The sequence below is a fragment of the Kwoniella dendrophila genome, chromosome 2 (genome assembly GCF_036810415.1).
Source record: "Kwoniella dendrophila CBS 6074 chromosome 2, complete sequence".
Classification (NCBI taxonomy): domain Eukaryota; kingdom Fungi; phylum Basidiomycota; class Tremellomycetes; order Tremellales; family Cryptococcaceae; genus Kwoniella; species Kwoniella dendrophila.
The window spans coordinates 494,524-516,629 of record NC_089477.1 but is presented as its reverse complement, the minus strand read 5'-3'; the positions used below and the strand labels follow the sequence as shown (position 1 = coordinate 516,629).

Genomic DNA, 22,106 nt, shown 5'->3' with positions numbered 1-22,106 from the left:
TACCCTTCAACAGAAAGACACTCAAGACAGCAAACGATGAGGATGAGCAACTCATCTGGGCTAATCTAATCTTGATTGTTGTTGTTGTTGTTGATGTTTAATTACTTATCGCAATTCGTCACAACCTTTTGAAAACAGCGACAACAGTACATTCAATTAAAATGCCAACAGTAGAAGATTATTTTGACGACGATACAGATCTACCTTTACCTTCTTCATCAACAGCATCAGGATCTAAACCTCGTGGATTAACAGGTGATGGATTAAAAGGAGCATTATTAGAAGAAATTTCAAGTGAAGATCCTGATGATGAATTGGATTTTAGTAAATTAGCTGAACAATCAAGAGGTATATTTGGTGAAGGTGTTAATGCACCACCACCATCCTCTCAACAGAGTGGAAATGGTAAAGGTAAATTAGTTGAAAGGAATACCGATAATGAATTAAGACCTCAAGGAGGAGGACAACCAAATGTTAATCCAAATACACCAATGGGTGGATTCATGGGTGATATGATGAGATTACAAGCTGCAGAAGATGAAAGAATACAAAGATTACAAAAACAATTCGGTAATGCAAATGTAGCAAAAGATCCTAGTGTATATAAAGGGTAAGTCGATGGTAAAATAGTTGGTTGCTGTTCAGCTGTTATGCAACCGCACTATACGAGTCTCAGCTGATAGATATCCCATTCGCAGATGGAATACAGTTTATCCACTATACTTTGATGCTAAGGTGTCTATTAATGATGGAAGAAGAGTACCTAGACCAAGTTCCGTTTGGTGGCCTCAAGCTACCCATATAGCTCAAGCCTGTAGAATTTTAGGTCTCCCCAGTGTCCTCGAGGTGAGTTAGCTCAGTAGTAAGCATGGTATAATTATCATGCGTAGAGCTAATTCCATATCTTTGTTCGTACAGCCTGATAGATGTCATCCAGCAGATTGGGAAAATCCTGGTAGAGTAAAAGTGCAAATAACAAGAGAAGGCAAATTCTTGAATCCAATCATCAAGAATCGTGAGTTATAAGCTGACTGCTTTATCAAGACTATGTCAACTAACTATAATTCAATGAAAACGATGTACAGGAACACAATTATACAAACATCTATCTGATCAAATAAGACAACGTAATCCAGATATAATATTTGATCCTAAAACAGCACCTTCAAAGCGATTCAATTCTTCTAAACCGCTCTCAAAATCCGCAATAGGTAATAAGGGTAAACAATCAGATCAAAATAAGAAAGATAAGAAGAAAAGTAAAAGTAAAGGTAAAAAACAAGAATCAGAGGTTAAGAAGAATGTCAATTTGTTATCAAATAAATTACCTACGAGACCACCTTTAGCACCTCAACCTGTACCAATTTTAGATGATAGATTACCTTTACATTCACCAATTGTACCTGCTGGTGTAGCTGTTGCAGCTATAAAACGAGATAAAGACAACGAAAAAGAAGCTAAGAAGAGTGGTGGTGGAGCAAACAATTTAGTTTTAGGTAGTTCCTCAGCTAATGAAGAAGGTAGTGGTAAAGAGAAAATGCCAAAGATGAAGAGAGTTGTAGTAAGAGGGAAACGATAGAGTATCTTTATGTTTATCCCATGTTATGCAACTTGCATGTCCTCAACTATATGTTACAAGTGCCCATACCTTGTGCATAACTCCCACAATAAGCACCTTTTGATGTTTGCCAAGAACATGCAACCGTGGTAAAACAGCGTAGCGATGAAACACGTGTTGTAGAGGTGACATTCCGGAAAGTAGTGACGCTCTGAACATTTGCATTTTCTGATAAGATAACTTGAAAGTGTAACTTTGTTCATCTCTATACAAATCAACCTTGTCTTTCATCGTAACTGCTTTTGTTTCTCCAGATACTGAACAGAAGCGAGTAGTTTGGGAAAGATGACTACTGTACCACCACCACAAACACCTGCTCCAGCTTCAATTCCAAATATGAGCAATAATCTCAATCCGAAATATTCTATAAACAAAACACCTAATGTACATACAATACAAATTGGTCAATGGGAAATTGAAACTATAAAAAAACCTATTTTAAATGGTAAAGAAATTGATTCGTAAGTTTTTACCTTCCTGCATCATATTCACAGTATATGAAAATGGGATATATCAAATTTCAAGAACTAAAAACTTACTCTTGCTTGTTTAACAAATTGATAGAGCGGAAAAATCTTTGAATTTACCTTTACCTGAAATGACATTTGGTAATAATTCATTAAGATTAACTTATTTACCTTCATCTCAAGCATCTTCCTCATATCAGATACAGGAAGGGGGGAGTGATCAAATACATTTGAAATTCGATAGTATAGAAGCTTTAGCTGGAGTCGCAACTGGAGAAGGATGGGAACAGAGAGTTGGTGGTGGTGTTCAAGTTAGTATGGCTGACAAGTGGAAAACAAAGTAAGTATTTAGTGCTTATCTTAGGTATACACAGCAACAATAACAACCCAAATTCTGGGAATGTACAAAGCTTCATCGACTGACTGATTATCGTATTTTAGATCTTCATCAAATTCGTTCTCTGGGGATTCCCCTATACCTTCCAAACCAGTTAAACCACACGATTGGACATTTTCAACTTGTTATTCTGGGTCTATCTCAGGTTCTACCTCTTCAGTAAGTCACAACAACTTATATTGCCTATCTTTTTCATCGTATGACCATTGTCCAACCTACGGTTAGCAAATGGGTCAAAACTTCGAGCTCCAGGCTGATTATATTAGCAGTCATTCAAACCTTCACCAACTCATTCATTACCTCTAGCGTTATTAGCTAGACAAGATCCAAATCTAGATCGAATATTGTTTTATGATGATGTACCGTTATTCGAGGATGAATTACATGATAATGGAGAATCGATATTGAATGTTAGGATTGTGAGTGTCTATCACTTCTGCCAGAGGAGCTTCGATAGTCTATCTTCCAGGTATAAGTTGATCATTGAATTCCCAAAGCTAACGAACTGTACTGCAATTACAACCTTGCAGCGTGTGATGCCGCATTCTTTTTTCATCCTATCAAGATTGTTCGTTAGAGTTGATAATGTCTTATTCCGTATACATGATGTAAGGATATATCATTCTTTTGGAAGTTCAGAAATTGTCAAAGAAATTTCAGGTATGGAAGTTGGTTATGATCAAGTGAAAAGGGTAAGTAGGAAAGACAATTTCTTCTTCCCTCTTTAAAGTACAGAAAGAAGGAAAATGAATCATGTGTATATATGATCGATTGACTCGTTTTACTTCTTATCCGTTTATAGCATCTCGAAAAACCATCAGATTTATCACCGTTAACAGATATAAATTGGGTATATCAGAAAATGTTATCCCTATCAGCTTCATCATCAGTTTCATCCTCGATACAGTCAAACAAACCTTGGCCAGGTTTAGGTAAAAGAGTTGAAGTTTTCAAATTACCTAAATCCGATTTAGATAGTATACATGATACTCTAGGAAACGTTAAATTAAGTTGATAAGAATCGATATTGTAAAGTAGAATAGATAATGTGTTTGTATGTAGAAAGATCATACATATTATAATCATCATTCCTCAAGGTATAATGAATAATCTATGTATGCCGATATCTACTAGTCTTCATTGTCTTTTGTGCAAGATCTATTGTAAAATTTGATCATCTAAATTCCTTTTTAAAGCTTTTATATCATCGAAAGAAGTTTTACAACAACCACCAACAATGACACCATTCCATATATATTCACTGTTATCGCCTTTGGTGGATTCTACATCATTGACAACTTGTAAAATACCTTTTGACCATTCTTCAGAACTTGCGGGACCGTTAGTAGGTATTGACCATGTTCTCGTATTCACATCGTATACTTGTCCACCATCAGGATACAATACAAAGATAGGTCTACTTGACAATTTGACATCACCAATTTTGATTTTTTGAGATAAGGCGAAAGTGAATTTTTTAGATAAATCTAATAAGTATTTTGGATTTGTACAATTTATACCTATTCCATTTGGTAAAGGACCTAAATTTTCATTTGAGTTATTTAATAATGTATCAACTACATCCTCAATTGGAACATGTTGATTGCTGCCACTTGAGTTTAATTGTGGGAATTCTCCATCGGGAAAAGGTGAACAAATCCAAAATTTCTTTATAAACCAAATTTCATCATTTCCTTCATTATTTTCTATATTACTATACTTGTTTCTTAAAATTTTATTCAATTTCTTCATACATCTTCTTATAGATTTAATTTCATATAATAAAGGTATAGTTTCAAATCCTATCCATTCAATCTTTTTCCAAATTTCTTCATTTAAAGCAATATTTAATAATTTTGATAAATGAAATTCACTTAATTTTTCAATAGAATTTTCTTCTTCTTCTATTTCAGAATCTTGGAAATAATTTCTCTCTCTTGAGTTTGGACCAAAAGGTTTAGGATATAAACCTGAATATTCTGCACCAGGTTTTAATGTTGATCCATATGGTCCACAAGAAAATACAACTCCTTTCTTCTCACTTGATGATGATGATGATGATGAAGGTATGGAGTTGTATACTAAATTGACAGCACTTTTCAATATCCCTTGTGATTTTCGTTCATATTCGGATTCTGATAATTCTTCTTTTGATGTAGATTTCAAGTAGGATGATAGATTGTTTTGAGTTAATTGATATCTACAATACAACACATGACCATTCGTCAGCTGTGATCAAACAGAAATTGCGTAGTGAGGCCCCATAAGGATGATGACATTAAACCTTGATGCTCAAATTTCGTGCATGACTTAGAACGCTCACGTCGAAGTTTCGACTAAATCAGCACCAGCTTCGTAGTACTTCTGATGTATACCTTGGATTATATCAGGATTTTCAAAGATTAATTCTGATCCCCATAATTCTGAAGATACTGAATGACCTAAACATTCAAGTGTTGTTCCCTATAGAAAAGACTCATTAGTAGTTATTTCGTTCTACAACTTGAGTATGGTGGCATGTCCAATTCTTAAGTCATTTATATTTGGCGAATGCCTGTCCAACTCTTTTCCCAAAAATTAATCCCATTCGACTGATGAGAGTCATTCGTCACACTTCAGTCTAAAGACGAAAAAAACAAAACAACACTTACCATACCACCATCCAAAATCGTTATTCTTTCTCTCCCCATTTTGACCAAAAGCCCAGCAGATGTTTCGAGTCAACACAGCTTATCAAGCGAGATATTTGTCTAGGTACCCCTAGTTCAATATCAACCTGAACTTTAGATTTCCGGACTAATGTCAATGCAAGTTGGAAACGTGAACGATGGAATAGAGAAATAACCAAAATAAGCGAGTAAATTAGATAAGTGGATTACCTCCACCCTACCATACTGAACCCACTCTTCGAGGTTGCTCTAACTATTATTGCTTGTAAGTGTAAACTTTTATTTATGCATCTAGCAAAGGCTTCCGTCTCGTCATCATCACTTAGAATCGTCCCATTGGATGCCATAGACATCATAAAACATAAACACTGCGCAGCTTTATTTCTTTGGGGATAAAGCTATCTACGAAAGACAGAATATCCACCCTTCAGTCATATATCTCGCGAATATATCCTCAAAACCCTAAGACCACCCTAAGCGTCCCACAATATGTCATCTCCTGCAGGAGAAACCACAGCATCGATTTCAGATGGACTAGAACTAGAAAGTTTAGACTCACAAAGTCTGTTTAACGCTTTAACGAATGTTGAAAAGGTATGTTCAGTTCAGTCGAATTCTGTATGTCTCATTCTTTATAACCGATGTTGGAACATACCAATATTTGTGATGAAATACGATCTTACCGACATATTTTGTTTTTGTGCATCTTTAGGAGCTTTACTAATAAAAAAAAACTGTATCAAATTATATAGGCTATACCTGAACTACTATTATCTGTTAAACCAATAATATCACATTTGATTTCATCTGAAAATCTACAGCAGAATGGATCAGTTGATGAAGAAACCAGTGGTATTCTAGCAAGAGAAGGTGTTGAAAGGTATATGAATTCATTAGATGTGAGTTTATCTTCAATTCTTCCTTCTTCCTTCTTTTTTCTCTACTATCGTAAGCGAACACACATGTACGTACTAAGCTAATATATTAGTCTAATGTATATATATCATCTGGAACAAATGTTTGTTCAATCAAATAAATCAGAAAATACAATTTATACTTCGACAAACAGTATATTATTTACACGCAACTAAAATTTCTTCAACTACTTTACTACCTCCTTCAATCAATAATATTCCAACTCCTTTTGCAACTACCTTACCTAATCCTCCGTCTCAACAATCTCAACAGCAGTCGCAGTCTGATTCAAGTATTAGTGGAATCGAATTAGGTTTATATGCTAATAGGATAGAAGAGAAAATATTGAGTGATATCGTCGTTGCTCTTAAAGCTTTGAAAGAAGAAAAGAGAGAAGGTAACAAGAATGCTGATCAGAATGGAGCGAGCAGTGATAAGATGGATGTCGAAGATGATCAGTGATAATTGAAGAATGATTGTTATCTTGGCTTCAAAAGCAATGCCAGAACTAGCTCAAGATTGTTGTATCATTAACAGTATATATAATATAACATGTATCGTTAAATGGCATGGCAACGATCTGGTTATCTAGGTTGATCGCCTGTGCACAACATATATGCCTTGTGAGATGCGTTAGTCTATTCCCACAAGTTGTACTAACAATAGCAGCTGTGTGCATGCAGCAGTGGATTGTTTTATGATTAGAAAGATACATCACATCTCGGCTTTGAATTTATTCTGACATATATTATCATATATATATATATAGTTATAGCTCGAGGAAAGAATAAGAAGGTTAAGGTAACAAAAGGAATTGAAAGCGAAAAACGAAAGATACGTAACCTAGAAAGATAAAGGTGTCTCTAACACGGAACAATGGATAATTATCATTCCATACCACTTATGATCGTTCACCTCTAAGTCTTCTGGCGAGTTGAAGATCTTTAGGTTGGATGGTAACTCTCTTAGCGTGGATAGCAGCCAAGTTGGCTAAAGAAGGAAGGTGTATAGTAAGCATGGCGCTCTATATGCAGAACGCAGTGATCGACGGAGGTGAACGCAGATGAGAGGGGTTTGCTCGTCATCAACAATGGTGGTAGTGAGAACTCACTGTCTTCGAAGAGGGAGACGAGGTAAGCTTCAGAAGCTTCTTGGAGAGCACCGATAGCAGAAGATTGGAATCTTAAGTCAGTTTTGAAATCTTGAGCGATTTCTCTAACCAATCTTTGGAAAGGAAGTTTTCTAATCAAGAGCTCGGTAGATCTAAAAAGATATACGCATACGTTAGCGTTTGCACAATATATGACAGTATAGAAGAAAAAGTCAAAAAACGTACTTTTGATATCTTCTGATTTCTCTGAGAGCTACAGTACCAGGTCTGTATCTGTGTGGTTTTTTAACACCACCTGAAACTTGAGATGGAGCTTGTTTTCTAGCAGCCTTGGTAGCAACTAATAGAGCAAAATGGATGAGTAAATATGGTTTACCTTGAGTATGTAAAAGGAAAGCCTAACTCACGTTGCTTTCTTGGGGCTTTACCACCGGTAGATTTTCTAGCTGTTTGCTGTAAGAGGGATAAATGTCAGATATAGTTCAATGCATATATACTTTAACGCTGCTTGTAAGTCGAGAGACAAGGAAAGAAGGGAAAGAAGAATGTAAAAAGTGCAGGTTGAGCGGGGCGATTGGGGCCCAAGGGTGATGAAGACGAAAAGGGTGATAATGGTGAAAACAAAACATCGGGTGGCGACAACATCCAACAAGCATCATCCTTCACGTTCATCCAACATATCATGTATACTGAATGTATATGCATGAGACAATGCATGATGGCGGTGAAGCATGTCTTAATAATGATGAGGGATGTTGCGCCGACTTCCGATTTAATAGAAGGTATGGTGGAGTGAGAATGTTTGTATGCATATCCTGATTTTCCTCCTTCTCCTTCTCTTCCTTCAGATGATTGCGACACGAAAAGGTTGATTTACTCACTTTAGTTCTGGCTATATGCATGCATTCATAAGATCATCAGCATCTATGTATCTATGTGAATATATGCATCGAAAAAGATAATAAACTTACCCATTGTTGATGTATGCTAAAATTGAATTAAAGAGGTTAGTTGAATGAAAGATATGTATGAATGAAAGATGAAAGTTGAATGTAATTGGTGAAGATGTAGTTGTTTTGTTTTTGATGAATGAGGGGGGGGTTGTTTTATGGGGTGAATGGAAGAGATGAAAGGGTATGAGTATATGTGATGTGTCGCTTGTTTGTTTTTCAAGTTTTTAAGCGTTTTCTTTCTTTCTTATTTCTGATTCGGATAAGTACAGCCTAAGTGAATTTTAAGGGGATGAGTCAACATAAAGTAAAGGTGATCAGATCAGAGAATGGTTGACGCAACTCTAGGTAATCCCATTCAACCCCGTAAGTCCCCGCGTCAATTCCAGTCACCTATAATTGATTGTCCTACTGGACTTGGCAGAAAGTAAAAGTGAAGGTTGTACTCGGTATTACGGAGTTATAGTCGTAGCAATCAGCTGGAACTATATAGCCATATACAGCAAATTAAAAGTATCATGAGCTTAGAAGTCGTGATGTGAGGATGCGTATGATGTGCCGCGTCAAAAGGGGTTAGCAGTGTTTTGGATCTCTCGGCAGTTTTGTGATTCACAAACCAAAGGGAAGTGTAGGTATAGCCGGGAGTCAATTCAAGGTTGGAAAGGATTGGAATGATTTGACTGTTACACCTATATATCCTGCTACAGAACCCATACAAGTAGACGAAGAGGAAGCTGACGCTTACTGACACGCTCACACCAGATTACAGCCTTCCACAGTCCCTCATGCATATGATATTTCGAAGACGCTGACCCTCATCTTCCGAAAACAATGTTGCAAATGGGTGCCACCGCTGCCACGTGGGGATGATCGACCATTCCTCTAGAAGTGCCACGCTCAGCGGTGACGTAGGGAAAACGATAAAGCTAGGAACCTTAATCCGTCAACATGACTCTTACACAGCTTGAGCCGTTTGGACGGACGTCCATACCCCGAGCATTCTTGTCCATGATCAATGTCCAGTGGTACTCCAATTGTCAATATGATAAGATAGTATTATATGTACCATTCTCGTACTGCACTCCAGGCTAGCATCACTCAAATAAGGAAATCTCATCTGTGTTTTGTTACATCATAGACCTACTCAGCCTTCGACATGCAAGCTATAAAATTAGGAAAGAAATACCCAGATTTGGGCCAAGATGCGATATTTGATCTTGTTAACCAATTCAAGTGAGTTGACTTGTGCATGTGTCATACGCTGCTCAATTCTTAAACACACGTAATAAGGTATGACACCATCTTCAATAAAGAAGCTGATATAACTATTGATATTATAGTCAAATAGACGTAGACGATAAAGGTAGTGTGGATAAGGCTACTGTAATTTCAGCTTTACAGTCTAGTGGTGAAGCTGATTATGATTCTGTAAGTCGATATCCATTGCCTTTTTCATATAGGATCGGTGTGATGTAAGTTCTATAGACTAATTCTGACTTCTGCATAGGCAAGAGAAACCCTCAAACATGTTAGTATCGATTCATCAGGAAGAGTAGAATTGGAAGATTGGGTACAGCTACATTCTCTTTTAAGAGCTTCTAAGAATGCTCCAGCGTAAGTGATCACTCCAGTTTATATAACGATCATGACATGCTTGATACGTTTTGTCACATCCAAGGATGCTTGTCTCAGTGATGTATTCCCTCACACTTTCGAGTATAAGATAACTAACGAGGTGCCGTATACACTAGTCTCGAAACAAGTAAAGGAAGAATTTCTGTAAAAGGGACGGCAGGAACCAATGCTCAGCATACTATCAATGAAGATGAAAGGCGGTCTTTCACAGATCACATCAACGGAGTGAGTCACTCAATAGCACCTCTGTAAATTTATTGAGCTGATAAATGAGGTATCAAGGTTCTTGCTGGTGATAAAGATATCGGACATCTCTTACCTATCCCAACAGAAACTATGCAGCTTTTCGACGAAGTGCGAGGTAAGCTACATTGATTGCAGTGAAAGCGAACATCGTCAGCTCATATCAGAGTTTAGATGGTCTCATACTCTGTAAATTGATTAACGACTCTGTACCGGAAACAATTGATGAAAGAGTATTGAATAAACCATCAGGTGGAAAAGGCAAACCTAAACCATTAAATGCATTTCAAATTACAGAAAATAATAATATAGTAATCACATCTGCAAAAGGTATTGGATGTTCAGTCGTCAATATTGGTCCTCAAGACATTGCGGAAGGTAGAGAACATTTGATTTTAGGTTTAATTTGGCAAGTTATTAGAAGAGGTTTACTTTCGAAAATCGATATCAAGATCCATCCTGAATTATATAGATTATTAGATGATGGTGAAACTATGGAAGAATTTTTAAGATTACCACCAGATCAAATTTTATTAAGATGGTTCAACTATCATTTGAAAGCTGCTAATTGGAACAGAAAGTAAGTCGTAACAAGATCAAACCTCCCATAATATTAAGAATCAAAGCTGAATCAATATTTTTTGTAGAGTCGAAAATTTCGGAAGAGATGTATCTGATGGAGAGAATTATACAGTATTACTCAATCAATTGAAACCAGATGAATGTTCAAGATCACCATTACAAACTCGAGATGTACATCAAAGAGCTGAAGAAGTCTTACAAAATGCAGATAAAATAGGTTGTAGAAGATTTTTAACTGCAAATTCGTTAGTTTCAGGTAATCCAAAATTGAATTTAGCATTTGTTGCCAATTTATTCAATACATGGCCAGGATTAGCTCCTTTAGAAGAAACTGAAGCTCCACCTCCTGTAGAAGATTTCGATGCTGAAGGTGAAAGAGAAGCTAGAGTATTCACTTTATGGTTGAATTCATTAGATGTAGATCCTGGAGTGTATAATTTGTTTGAAGATCTCAAGGTGAGTTTGCGGTTTTACTATAAGTCAACCGGCACAACACGAAGGTTTGCGCATACTTGACGTATACCAACAATTGACCCCGTGTTTTATTGATCACTACAGGACGGAAGTGTTTTATTACAAGGATTCGATAAAGTTATACCCGGATCAGTAATTTGGAGAAGAGTATCAAAACCTAGAGAAGGACAAGAGTTATCAAGATTTAAAGCAGTTGAAAATACGAATTATGCAGTTGATTTAGCGAAATCAAATGGAATGCATATAGTTGGTATTCAAGGATCAGATATTGTTGATGGTACCAGAACTTTGGTCTTAGGTTTGGTTTGGCAATTAATGAGATTATCTATAAATCAAACTTTAGCCTCAATTTCCAAAAATGGTAAAGGTGTTACAGATCAAGATATGGTTAAATGGGCAAATGAAACTGTTAAAAAAGGTAATAAATCTTCCACAATGAGATCTTTCAAAGATCCTTCTTTGTCAAACGCGGTGTTCTTCTTAGATTTATTAAATGGTGTAAAACCTGGTATAGTAGATTATTCCTTAGTTACTGATGGTAGAGATGAAGAAGAAAAGAGAATGAATGGTGAGTTGAAGAGTTGAATTCTAATTCCCAGAATAGCTATCGTATTGTATCGGAGATAGAATATGGCTAATCGATCAATGTGCATTTTTAGCCAAACTTGCTATTTCCATCGCAAGAAAGATGGGCGCTTTGATTTTCCTTGTACCAGAGGATATCGTTGATGTTAGACCAAGACTTGTGAGTAACCGGATTGCTTGCGTCGTATAAACTTTTCTTGGCTAATAGAAGCCATTAACCTTCAGATACTCACATTCGTCGGTGCTTTATGGTCTGCATCTTTAAATCAATAATTTCGCTATGAAACAGTTACAGAACGTATGATAGGTCAAAGAAGATCGGATTATAGTTGTAACGTTACAACATCATGGATGTGGAAAAGGGGACAGGCACGGAAAGCCAAGAGAAAGCTAAAGAGCAAGAAGTATAAAGATAAAGTTTTTTTTGTTTATAAGGTTGTTACCTAATCGGAACATGATATATTTGAAGTTATGTATGTTATTTCCACGAAAATTTTAGATCTCTGAGAACACCTCACGTTTGGTCGATGCTTCCTTCTTCATTCTTCACAGTAGTGAAAAAAGAATGATAACTGTATGGCAGGCACATTTCTAAGCGGGATCTTGTACCGCGTGACTATTGAAGCAATATACCTCACCTCCCGTTGTGAAATTCGACTGGCTGATTTCTTACAACGCCTTACGATCACCATACCGACTAACACGGGGGTGGACAGATGTCCAAGCTGAAAAATCTTGTTGATGACGTGCGACTTCCTTATGATTTCGTTTCTCATTCAGCCAGATGTTATTGATCGCCATAGACTCAAGCGAGTCCCGCTGTGAAGATTGATTATTTTCTTACCTTCGTAGTACTTCTGTTGGGTGACTCACTTGGTCTCACTCATAATTATCTGACAACAAATACGTTGTATATGTCTGTATGATCGTACGATGTTGAACGATAGCTTGCCAGGGTACAATACAGTTTGACGAGTACCTACTTGGATCTTCGAGGAAGCGAAGTTGAAGCGAAACATCCTTTGATTGTATCGTCTTACATACAGCTTATACTTTAAATTGAACATACGCAATACGCTTTTGTAATTCCAACTGAGATTTTGACGATCAAAGAAAATCGATGGGAAGATGACGTGTTGTTGGGTATAAGCATATTTTTGTGGTGTCTTCGTTTGAGTCGAGCTCGAGCGTCCAACGTATATTAAAATTTCAAGAAATCGATCTAATGAGAGAGTTTTTTTTTTGAAAGATATAATCATGCATTATATATCATTAACTCTGGTGTCCAGGTTGATCTGATATGTGTACTTCATACATGACGAATCAGGAGAGTCTGACCAAAAATAGCTCAAAGTTGACAGTCAAATCGTATTAAGTTACACGATCATCAACACGAAATACACCTATTCTTAGGTCTCCTTACCTACTTTTGCATATTCACTAGAATCCGCTTCTTTGACTCCGCTACTATAAGCACTTTACATCTCAGACTTTTAGCCATAGCTCGATCTACAAAGTACAGTATCTGTTACGCTTAGCTTTTCATCCGGAAAATCCAATCTCGGTAAACATTTCACTTCAGCAAAAGTATAGTATAGCGAAGATAGCTGTCTATACACGCAATCGATTGTTCTGACCTGATACCGATCACTTCACTTTCATCAGCATCTTTCGGTTCACTACATAGCAAGCTCAGTGATCTTCCACCTGATTAGCCTGATTCACATATTGACTTATCATTCTCGTAAAAAGTTTGAAAACAAAAACTTTGACTCCGCTTTTCAATGATCCTAAAAATAACAATTGGGAAAAGGTAGTCGTACAACAAGCATCTCAGATCAACAGATAATGGTTGGTCAATGCAACCAAACATAAGGTGAGCATCATATTTAAACGTTACATACCATGCCTTTTGCTTGGATATGGTAACTTTCCCGAGCGTTGTGATGTTGTAAAACACAAAAGAAGGGAGAGAGGGGGTAATCTTAAAAAGTAGAATATAATTGCCGAAATGACGCTTAAATACGCAGTATGCAGTTATGATGATTGATTATCCCTTGCTGCTTCATATCTCCCGTAAACTCAGACTCCTTCGTGAAGCTTAAACTGATTCTGCTTTTTACTTTACATACATACTTTTCACACATCATCATCATGATATATCGAAACATCAATTACCTTTATACATCATATACACATTATACATAGACATACACGAAGCTAAAAATCAACATCAATAGGCAATTCAACTTGAATCAATGCATATCACTCATCAGACAACAATAGACTCCATGCTACCATAACAATTCGCTTCTTTATCCTTCAACTAGGCAACGATCGGCTTGGTCTATTTGTCTGACTTCATTGTCGTTTATCCCGTCTAGCTCAGCTTGATATCAATTTTCAGAATTTATCAATATGACCAACTCACATCCAAAGTTACATATAACTACACAAGCTGGACCATCAACACCTACACCTCCAACACGTAGACCTTTAGGTGCAAGAAAAAGAGGTATTGGTGTTGTACCTGGATTATTTGTTGCTAATCCTGATAATTCAGATGAAGATGAATCGCCAGTCATTAGACCAAGTAATCAGTCTCAAAGATCACCTTCGACACATTACACCATATCTCCAATCAGTATAACTTCCAATTCTAGTAGAAATGCTGTAGCAGGTCCAGGTCCAAGTAGTTCAACTAGTGCTGCAAGTTCAATATCGATACAACATCAACATCAGCAACAACAACAGCAACGAGAATCACAATACAACAAATCACCTACCCTTTCAATCAAAGGTCATCTACCTTTACCTTCTATACCGGCACCTCAGTCATCCCCTTTACCTACTATTACATCATTCCAAAATCCCCATCCTCAAACGTCAATACCTACGCCTAAACCACTCAATAGCCCTAATTTAACTAATCCTACTCCTACGCCCGGCTCAACAAGCTATGGGCATAAACCAGAGATATCACCTGTACCTCCTCAACCACCTCCACAACCCGAACGTCATCTGCGTAGAGCCTTTACGACACCTGTGACTGGACAACCAGACCAGCCGCCAACTAATAGACCATCTCATGAACCTAGAACTGCATCAGGATCGACAATACCTCACCACAATCCAAATCAGCACTCTCCCTCCCGTGCACTACCTCCTTTACCTTCTCCGCCTATCACCACAAACTCCCCTCAGAATCGTTCACCATCGGCTATATCCTTTCATCATGCTCTTCCACCTAGTGTACATCAGCATTTCACCCAAAATCGCGTTGCCAGTCCGGAAGACGTACTTAGTCCAGCTGCTGGAAGTGAAGGAGGAAGTATAATGAGTGTAGGAATGTCGAATAGAGATAGATCAGGCTCGACAAATAGTCATCAGGTCAGACTTCAAGTCACCACGGACAATGAAGCGTTTCATCTTGTGGATATTACTGGAATACATACTGCTGAAGGTATCAGGGAGAAAGTTTTTTCTAAAGTAAGTTAATATCAAGTGAACCCTCCGCATTCACAAGCTGACTATCTCAAAGCTACGTATACGTGACGAAGAACATCCCACTTTATCTATGTATCGTACAGAAATTGGAGAACCTGCAGACGATATACCCATCTTACCATCAGCCCTTTTGAACCTTTGCGCGTCTCAAGGCGATTCAAGAGCAACGCTCAAATTTCTCGTCAAGCAAACAAACGTTCCAACATCTTCCGCAGCATCAGTCATACCACCTTTGGTAGCTCAAGCCGATTACACACCTTATCGTTCCGTCGCGGACAGTCGTAGAGCTGGTATTTCGCCTATAACAACTGATCTTCCCAACGCCCTTCTACAACGACCAGCATCACGCCATTCTAAAGAAGGTAGTCTGAGCAGCGCTAGCGGGGAAATAATTGATAGAAATGCACTTAGTGCAAGTGATTGGAGCGATTTAGGCCCTGATGCGGAAGATTGGAGCGGTAAGAAAGGTAGAAGACCGACCACAGGAAGATCAAATGGTAGTTCAAAGTCACCAATAACGGACCCTTCAGCTTCATCACCAGCTTTGCCAACACCTCCATCATCTTTCACTCTACCCCCACCGCATCGAGACACTTCTTCCCTCTCTTCCCCTTCCAGCCGACATCACGATTTGAACCATCCAGCTTCACCTTCTATCATAGAACCTTTTCCTAAACCTCAAATACGACATCTAACTCCAACACCCGTATCTCGCTCTTCGAGTCAACAGAGTCATCATGATCCATTCATCGTCAACAGTGACGCTGGACCCAGTCGCCCTGCAAATGCGGGACTTGGATTGAGTATAGATAGTGATATGGATCCGGAAACCAGAGCTTTGATAGAGCAATTTCAGGCTGAAGAATTGGAAGCACAAAGAGCTGCTGAAGCGAACAGACGCCATCAATTGGTACAAGATGAGGAGCTCGCTAGAAGGTCTCAACAGGAAGAAAAGGATATTTGGGAGATGATGGTGCGTATGGAAGAGGAACAGAGGCAAAGGCAGGAAACTCAAATAGCAGAGGATGAAGCTAGAGCCGTAAGTGACTATTGTCATACAACATTGAACATTGTCGTACTAATATGTTATGACCTCACAGCGGCAAGTAGAGGAAGAGCAGAGACGTCAAGAGGAGCATCGTCAATCCATGGAAGCTGCTCGAGCAGCATGGGAAGCGGAACAACGAGAAGAAAGAGAAAGCCGATTTCACACTTTTGATCAAGACCGAAGAGCTCGTCAAGAATATTTCAGAAATCGCGCACAGATGGGCCGACCACTTGACGAAGCTGCAACATATCACGTGCCTGTAGCAGACGATCGTCCGGGTTCACGAATGTCTGAAAATAGATCAGTCTCACGTCAAACGTCTGGTCCAGTCCCGCTCCGACAGGGCAGTGTTGTCGGTCAACCCGTATATCAATCACCTCCAGCTCAGTATTCACCTGAAATGCCTTATCCTCAAAACACAAATGCGCCGCTTAGGCGTCCGAGTGGATTCTCGGTACCACCCCATCAAGAAGCTTCTCATGCTCAAGATAGATTATTCGATCCTAGGTTACAACAAGTCACTGGACGATCAGCTTCCGCCTTCCAACCTGGTTCCCTATCTGCTAGGCCTGAATCGAGACAAAGATTACCTTTACCATATGGAGGAGGTCCGAATAGGGATCATCTGACTGCCCCGGCACCTGTTCAAGGTGCAAGATCAATGGATAATTTACGCCCGATGACTCAGCAATCGGGTCCATTCCGACCAAACCTACCACCTCGATCATCAATGACCCCTCAACCAGGCACTTTCTCCGGCAGAAGGAGCGTTCAGCCTGCCGCCGCTTTCAGAAGTCCTTCCACTGATCGTGTACACGATGGAAGATACCCAGAACCTGCACATACTGGTAATACACGCGTACAACCACTCCAGATATCTGTTGGTGAAACAGGTACAATCCCCTTTCCATCGCCTCATCCCAGCAGTGCAGCTTCTGCTACAAGGCCAAATCGTCCGACTTACAATACTATGCCTCGAAGTGCACGCGGTCCTGGCTGGGACGATATACATTCATCTTTAACCACTTCTCGACCTAACACAGTACATTACGATAGATCGCCCCCGCCACCATCATCTCCTCAGACTACTACAGACGCACGTCGACCATCCACTTATTATGATGAATTCAATCCACCCCATACAGCTCGACATGCTGGAACTTATCATGCCGGATTCAGCGATCCGGTGTCACCCACTATATGGACTAGACCAAGAAGTGGTTCCGCTTCCATGCCTCATCGACCTGTTTCTCCTATCCTTGATACCCCTCGTCGAGTCAGTGAAGGAACTGCTTATGACGAAAAGGAGTCTCAACTTCCTTACAACCAACCCAGCAGTTCTCCGGAATCTTCTTGGCTAGCTACAAATCGTTATCCACGAAGCGATACAGATACTTTATCTGTTGCTGGAACTGTTAGTTCGGACGGTACTGTTCGACCTCAACGAAATGAGGATACGGATTCAAACGACACAGCTAGAGCTGGAGTATGGGAAGGACACATAAAAAATATGATTCAGGCTGCGGGTCAATCAGGAGATAGTACTGTCCGACCTGGTGCAGCAGATGAAGACGAAGCTACTTTATGGATAACAGCGCCTCAACCTCAAATACCTATCTCCATTCAACCCTCACCTGCTAAACCCAATCTTATTGTCGATACTGCCGCATTAAACATATCCGATGGAATATTATCAGCTACAACACCTTCGGCTTCAGACAGTGCCACAGAATCTGAAGGAACAGGTGAAGGATCATTATCAGGATCTGGATCAGTTGTCAGAAGAGGTAAATCATTTGCTAGGCCCAAAGATCCTGATCATTGGAATTTTAGACCTGAACCTGAACAGTTGTATGAAAACTTGGATAGAGTTTTCCCAAAAATTGATTTGGATCAACCTATTGTGCAAGGTGGAGTAGGAGGTATAGGTACAGGTTCAACGCCAACTACACCTGCAGCAGAATCACCATCAAAGTTGGAATTACAACAACAAAGTCCTTCTATCTCAAAATTGTCTTCATCTTCTACACCAAATCTTGAATCTACAAGTAATAAACCTAGTGGATTAAGCGGAATAGTCAGAAGTAAATTCAATAAATTGGAAAATAGAAGATCAATCAGAGTCGTGGCTGATCATAAAAGACGTACATTACAAAGACAATCAAGAGATTTATCAAATCTATTTGGTAAGAAAGCATCAATAGATGATTATGGAAATAACAATAATAATAACAATGTTAGTAAGATGGATGAACAAGATAAATCACATTTACAACAACAACAAAATCAAGGTTTATTGAATGCACAACATAAAGTCGAAAGAAGATCATCAAAAATGTGGGATCATAAACTAGTTGAAGTCACTCCAACTAAAATTGCTTTAGGTCAATTAGATATTTCAAATCAAACTATCCCTGAATCACCTTCTTCTACTAATGATGACAAATCATCTTCAATGAATACGGTAAATTGGGTTAAAGGTGAACTAATTGGAAAAGGTTCTTATGGTCGAGTTTATATTGCATTAAATGTTACAACAGGTGATATGATGGCTGTGAAACAAGTTGAATTACCAGTTTCTGAAATCGATAGAAATGATAAAAGACAATTAGGTATGATCAAAGCTTTAAGAGATGAAATTGAATTGTTGAAAGATCTAGAACATATAAACATCGTAGCCTATCTTGGTATGTTCATCTTCCATCTAGCTTCAGGTTATATAATGCTAATAAGCCATTGGTATACTCTTCCAGGTTATGAGACTAGCGAAGAGTACCTTTCAATGTAAGTTCAGCTATCCTACATATTTGCTTCAAGGGCACCGAGAGCTGACCTTTCTGTCTCCACAGTTTCCTGGAATATGTTCCAGGTGGTAGTATCGCTTCTATCTATCGAACACCTAATCAAGGTAGATTCGAACCGCAATTGGTCAGATTCTTCACCGAACAGATATTAGAGGGTTTGGCTTATCTTCATTCAAAGAACATCTGGCATCGAGTGAGTATCTATGACTTTATCGATGCTCCCTCAACTTTGTTCGCTGATACAACATGTCCCTTATAGGATCTCAAAGGTGATAATATCCTTGTCGACACTCAAGGTATCTGTAAGATATCTGATTTCGGTATTTCCAAACAAACTTGCAAGTAGAATAATCCAATTATCAAAAAAAGATATGCACTAATACAACTCCTTTAGCCGACGCATATGACTCTTTTGGTCAAGCTACTAACATGAAAGGATCAGTATTTTGGATGGCACCTGAAGTCATACATTCTTTTTCAGAAAGAACCTATTCTGGTAAAGTCGATATATGGAGTTTAGGTTGTGTTGTCTTAGAGATGTGGTCAGGTAAAAGACCTTGGGGCGAAATGGAACAAGTTGCAGCTATGTTTGAGGTAAGTCAAATTCCAGCTCAAGTGGTTATGACATCTATGACAGCAAAGCCAATTTTGACATTCTTCTTATTTGGATTGAACAGTTATTCAACAAACGAGCTAGACCACCATTACCACCTGATATTCATTTATCTAATATAGCATTAGATTTTATGAATACGAAATGTTTAGCAACTGATCCAAGAGATAGACCAATAGCAAAAGATCTACTTCAACATCCTTTCATATTAGATAAAGATCCAAATTGGACTTTTAAAGATAGTAAAATTGGTCAAGCTGTAGCCAAGAGAGGTGCCAAAAGGGTACAAGCTTAAACATCGTAGTACCCAAATCGTACAGTAATCAATTTGCCTCGACATTCAACCTTGGATGCAATTGCAAGAACATGCACAAGGAAGTTCGCATCAACATTTATACAATGATAATATACGGAATAGAGAAATAATATCAACTTAGATACAAAGGAATTTAAATATACTAGGACAGTAAAGTAAAAAATGTAGAATTAGGCGAACAACGCAATTATCATATATGAGGGTTATCCATAATCCCTGTAAAATCGTGCTTGTATATATAATCATTATTACATCTTCTTCATTATAGACAAACACCCTTAACCTTGCTTCATAATACCATACAATACAGTCTACCTCTTCTTCCCTCACTTGTAAAATTGTCCACAATTACTTGCTCTTGTTTGTTTATATATGAAACCACGCATCTTTATCAACATTGTAATTACCGTCGTTATGTCTCTTCATGCCTTTTCGATATTCTCACTCAACCCCCAACTAAAATAACAATATAATGAACATGATAACGATAGACTTTCTTATGCATTTACAACTTTCCACGGTACTCATACTGCAACTGTTCAATACGTCAGCATCTAGCTAGAACACAAGTGCACTCGGCGGATTTGTACATGGATGAAAAGCATGACGTGTGATAGTCACCTTATAGTAAGAACATTTCAAGAGACAGAAACGAAGAAGCAATCCTACACTAAGAAGTTTCAATTCAACGAATCCTTCTATACAGGTGGTTCCTTCTCACCCCTGTTCCGAAGGAATTACAATAAAGTGTGGCTTAAGGGGTTATTTGATGCTACAGAGTATAACGGAGGTTCGGCCATGATATTCAGGATACGAGTATTTAGTAATCTCTCCGTCATTCAGGTTTCGTTTTTGGTCGTTTTAGCAGCACAGCTTTCGCGTTTCAGCGTTGGTTGATATATTTTTTGGTCTTCCGCTTTACAAATACCTCTTGCAAGCTTAATGGAGAGAATCCACTTGGTGGCAGTTGACGCCAGTTTGCTTTTAAAAGGGGCAGGTAACCTTACTCTACATCGTGATGATCTGCCAAGGTTCCACCGTACAGACAAGGCTAATTTAAATATCAAAGAAGCATAACTATCAACCTCTATTTTTTGGGGGGTGTTCGCGTATCAGTAAGTTATAAGGTTAGTATTCTTAGAGCAAAGGTTCAAAAAACCGAAGTGGCCTTCTATGCGGGAAAGAAAAAGGTTTTCATATGGAATATCAATTTTTCAGGGTATCATAAAGAAACCCTTTTTAAGGATTGAGGTCTTTTACTGCATAACTCGGAAGTTTTTCATTCAGTATTTTCGGGGCGTCTGATCGGACCTGATTCACATTTTACATCCTTTTTTTTTACATCAGAGCTGTGTCTACTTTCACCTTCAAGAGGTGCAAAAACGCAAGAGGATATCAAACTGCCTTTGTTTCGTGAAAGTAGCTGTTCGCTTGGTGAAGATACACAAAAGCAGCAGAATACATGTTCTTGGCAAAGTGAAGCATCTTTCTAATCCGGCCGGGAGATTTCTCAAACAATATGTGAATAACCAATGATTTTGCCCGTAAATTTGGTTGTCATTTGAGCATACCTCATCATCAGGCGTCTTTCGTGCCTTGTTGGAAGTTTTTGAGTTTTTCATCATTAAGGAATACCGGGTAAAGCAAGGGAAAGAAATGCTTAAATTTCATTTAGGGGGACGACCTTTTTTTGTTATCTCTGAATAAAAGCTTGCAAGATATATATAGACTTACGTGAAACGGGTAATTTATGAATTGAACTAAGGTAAGGAAACTATTTCGGAATCAGTCGCATCTGCTTTTCTCGTCATTCGATTTTTGTACATTTACAAGTAAGGTACCTTTAGATGCTTAATTCTTTTTAGGGGGCATCGATTTTTTTCAGTCGTTTGAGCTTCTCTGACTTGAGAAGAGGAAACAGTAATCTTAGTGTATTTTGGTATTGTGGGGCAATGGAATAAGGGACGAAAAGCAACAAAAACAAAGAAATATGGTTCCCTGTAAGACAGCGGGCAGGCGTAAACCATATCATATATCATATTCCGTACCACTCTTTAAAGTGAAGAAAAAAATTCTTCTTTCCTTCCGGCAGCACTTATTGCTTTCGTTGTCATCTGTAAGAGCTTTATGAAGGCTCCACTTGATTAAATTAGAAGTACTGAATGGCCAGAC

General features: G+C 38.4%; 7 protein-coding genes across 7 annotated transcripts; 5 read left to right on the top strand and 2 right to left on the bottom strand.

Moving 5' to 3' along the window:
- Nucleotides 1-161: 161 nt before the first annotated feature.
- Nucleotides 162-1,579, top strand: L201_001613 (uncharacterized protein; the record flags this gene model as incomplete). The annotated part of the gene is made up of 4 exons (XM_066217401.1): nt 162-610; nt 699-846; nt 919-1,015; nt 1,086-1,579. The coding sequence occupies 4 exons, from the start codon at nt 162-164 to the stop codon at nt 1,577-1,579; spliced, it is 1,188 nt and encodes a 395-aa protein (XP_066073498.1).
- A 324-nt stretch (nt 1,580-1,903) lies between these two features.
- On the top strand, nt 1,904-3,497 carry L201_001612 (uncharacterized protein; the record flags this gene model as incomplete). The annotated part of the gene is made up of 6 exons (XM_066217400.1): nt 1,904-2,079; nt 2,183-2,425; nt 2,527-2,641; nt 2,752-2,901; nt 3,013-3,174; nt 3,285-3,497. 6 exons carry the CDS (start codon nt 1,904-1,906, stop codon nt 3,495-3,497), a joined length of 1,059 nt encoding a protein of 352 aa, XP_066073497.1.
- A 143-nt stretch (nt 3,498-3,640) lies between these two features.
- On the bottom strand, nt 3,641-5,172 carry L201_001611 (uncharacterized protein; the record flags this gene model as incomplete). The annotated part of the gene is made up of 3 exons (XM_066217399.1): nt 3,641-4,682; nt 4,806-4,945; nt 5,134-5,172. The coding sequence occupies 3 exons, from the start codon at nt 5,170-5,172 to the stop codon at nt 3,641-3,643; spliced, it is 1,221 nt and encodes a 406-aa protein (XP_066073496.1).
- Nucleotides 5,173-5,640: 468 nt separating this feature from the next.
- L201_001610 (uncharacterized protein) lies at nt 5,641-6,528 on the top strand (the record flags this gene model as incomplete). The annotated part of the gene is made up of 3 exons (XM_066217398.1): nt 5,641-5,745; nt 5,904-6,050; nt 6,193-6,528. 3 exons carry the CDS (start codon nt 5,641-5,643, stop codon nt 6,526-6,528), a joined length of 588 nt encoding a protein of 195 aa, XP_066073495.1.
- Nucleotides 6,529-6,967: 439 nt separating this feature from the next.
- On the bottom strand, nt 6,968-8,152 carry L201_001609 (histone H3; the record flags this gene model as incomplete). Its single annotated transcript, XM_066217397.1, has 6 exons — nt 6,968-7,056; nt 7,178-7,329; nt 7,403-7,517; nt 7,585-7,630; nt 8,059-8,069; nt 8,149-8,152. 6 exons carry the CDS (start codon nt 8,150-8,152, stop codon nt 6,968-6,970), a joined length of 417 nt encoding a protein of 138 aa, XP_066073494.1.
- A 1,131-nt stretch (nt 8,153-9,283) lies between these two features.
- On the top strand, nt 9,284-11,919 carry L201_001608 (uncharacterized protein; the record flags this gene model as incomplete). Its single annotated transcript, XM_066217396.1, has 10 exons — nt 9,284-9,360; nt 9,468-9,555; nt 9,635-9,741; nt 9,879-9,987; nt 10,045-10,123; nt 10,180-10,585; nt 10,653-11,043; nt 11,146-11,629; nt 11,721-11,806; nt 11,872-11,919. 10 exons carry the CDS (start codon nt 9,284-9,286, stop codon nt 11,917-11,919), a joined length of 1,875 nt encoding a protein of 624 aa, XP_066073493.1.
- A 2,145-nt stretch (nt 11,920-14,064) lies between these two features.
- L201_001607 (uncharacterized protein) lies at nt 14,065-19,913 on the top strand (the record flags this gene model as incomplete). The annotated part of the gene is made up of 8 exons (XM_066217395.1): nt 14,065-15,135; nt 15,188-16,192; nt 16,254-18,888; nt 18,955-18,985; nt 19,051-19,198; nt 19,265-19,343; nt 19,400-19,599; nt 19,683-19,913. The coding sequence occupies 8 exons, from the start codon at nt 14,065-14,067 to the stop codon at nt 19,911-19,913; spliced, it is 5,400 nt and encodes a 1,799-aa protein (XP_066073492.1).
- Between the last annotated feature and the right edge of the window lie 2,193 nt (nt 19,914-22,106).